We start from the raw sequence: 1569 nt of genomic DNA, 5'->3' as shown, positions 1-1569 counted from the left end.
AAAAAGTTGTTAAACATCTGAGTGGTGCACTACTGCTACTAGTGGTGAGAAAGTGTATTACACCTTATTTAAAATCAATGTGGTCCCACGGCCCTCTGCGGCCCAAAGTTAAAAACTCATGGCCCACAATTGGGCCGCGGCCCATAGGTTAAGAATCTCTGATTTATACACTGTAAAGGGGTGAATAGGATCTTTAACATCACAAAMTAAGGAAATGTACACCTGTAAGTCATTTGCATAACTGATAGTGTATTTTTCTGAATGTCATGTACAAGTGGAGATGTAAAAGTTGAAAAAAATAAAATAAAACTGGACCTTGAGTTATAAAAAAACAACTTCAGAATTAAAACAACTACTGTTAAAATCACCACTGAACACAAATAATTATTTGTAATCTCTTTTGAAAATCTGGTTGGAACTGAAAAAGTCAACCAATTTTTCTAACTTGTTTTATCATGATTAACAATATAGAAAGGGGCACTAATATTGAGAGGTATAAAGACAATTTCTTTAGTGTTTATAACTAACTAATCTCCAGTTTTAGTGAGTGCCATTTTTGTGCTGTGGTTTCACCAAAAACCAGAGTGATGAATATCAATGACATCATTACACTGAATATAAAAACTAATCTTGAGTCTAAACAGCTTTTTCAAGTATTTCGCTGAGAAATTTTAAATTTAAGTTTTGTAATTACAAATCACASTTGGATCTATGCTTCTTTCCTTTGTAAGCAATTTGAGATTTGTATGGAAAAAAAATCCCTGATAGAAGAGAACAGTTTATGCCACCACAAATGATAGTTAATTTTTAAGTTGTTGGAGCAGGATCTGAACAGTAAATAGATTACCTAAACTGTTTAACAATATTATTCAATTGTTTTAACTTTAGCAGCTCAAAAATGTGATATGSCCCAAAAGTTGGGGTGTGGTTAATTTTACATTCTGTCCTGTATCAGTAATTCTGTGATTAAAAAGTAAAGCAAATTGCTAACATTGTTCTACAGAATTCTCAAAGGTGAATTTATTATTCTGTTGACTGTASAGAAAAGTTTTTAAGAATAATTTCATTGATCATTATATGTTTCCTTAATGTGACTTCACTGCTTAGTGATGGTTTTGCCACCATTACACATGTGTCAGCCAGGATCTTCTTTGTCCTCTTCCACATTCTGGTTGTAATTATCATTGTCAAGTAAGAACCAACACCTCCCCATCTGCTGTCTGCTGTCTGCCTCATAAACTAACTGAGAAAAATCCAAATAATGTTATTCACCCTCTTCACTGACAAGTATATGAAATACATGTTTTTTATTGGGTCTCTCACTCTTTGTCACCTTTCAGTATCTTCGTAGCGTTTGTTCTTGAGGCATTCTTTGTGGAGTACTCCATGGATAAAAACGACCTACAGACATCTCTAGAGAAGAAAATTGAGGAACTGGAGCTTGCTGTGGCACAGTATGTTATTACAACTTACAATATCTTTGCATATACACTCACCGGCCACTTTATTAGGTACACCACGCTAGTAACGGGTTGGACCCCCTTTTGCCTTCAGAACTGCCTCAATTCT

The 1569-nt window shown here is 34.4% G+C and overlaps 1 protein-coding gene across 1 annotated transcript in view; it reads left to right on the top strand.

Annotated features, from left to right (window-relative positions):
• tpcn3 (two pore segment channel 3) overlaps positions 1–1569 on the top strand; it is a gene marked incomplete at its 5' end in the record, with an annotated part of 51437 nt that overhangs the window by 46009 nt on the left and 3859 nt on the right. The window contains 2 exon segments of the mRNA XM_014033360.1: positions 1101–1191; positions 1341–1454. Of these exon segments, the coding sequence (XP_013888814.1) occupies positions 1101–1191; positions 1341–1454 (205 nt within the window).

This window comes from Austrofundulus limnaeus, unplaced genomic scaffold (genome assembly GCF_001266775.1).
Source record: "Austrofundulus limnaeus strain Quisiro unplaced genomic scaffold, Austrofundulus_limnaeus-1.0 Scaffold1709, whole genome shotgun sequence".
Taxonomy (NCBI): Eukaryota; Metazoa; Chordata; class Actinopteri; order Cyprinodontiformes; family Rivulidae; genus Austrofundulus; species Austrofundulus limnaeus.
Note: the sequence above shows the minus strand (reverse complement) of the source record. Positions and strands in the feature narration are given on the sequence as shown.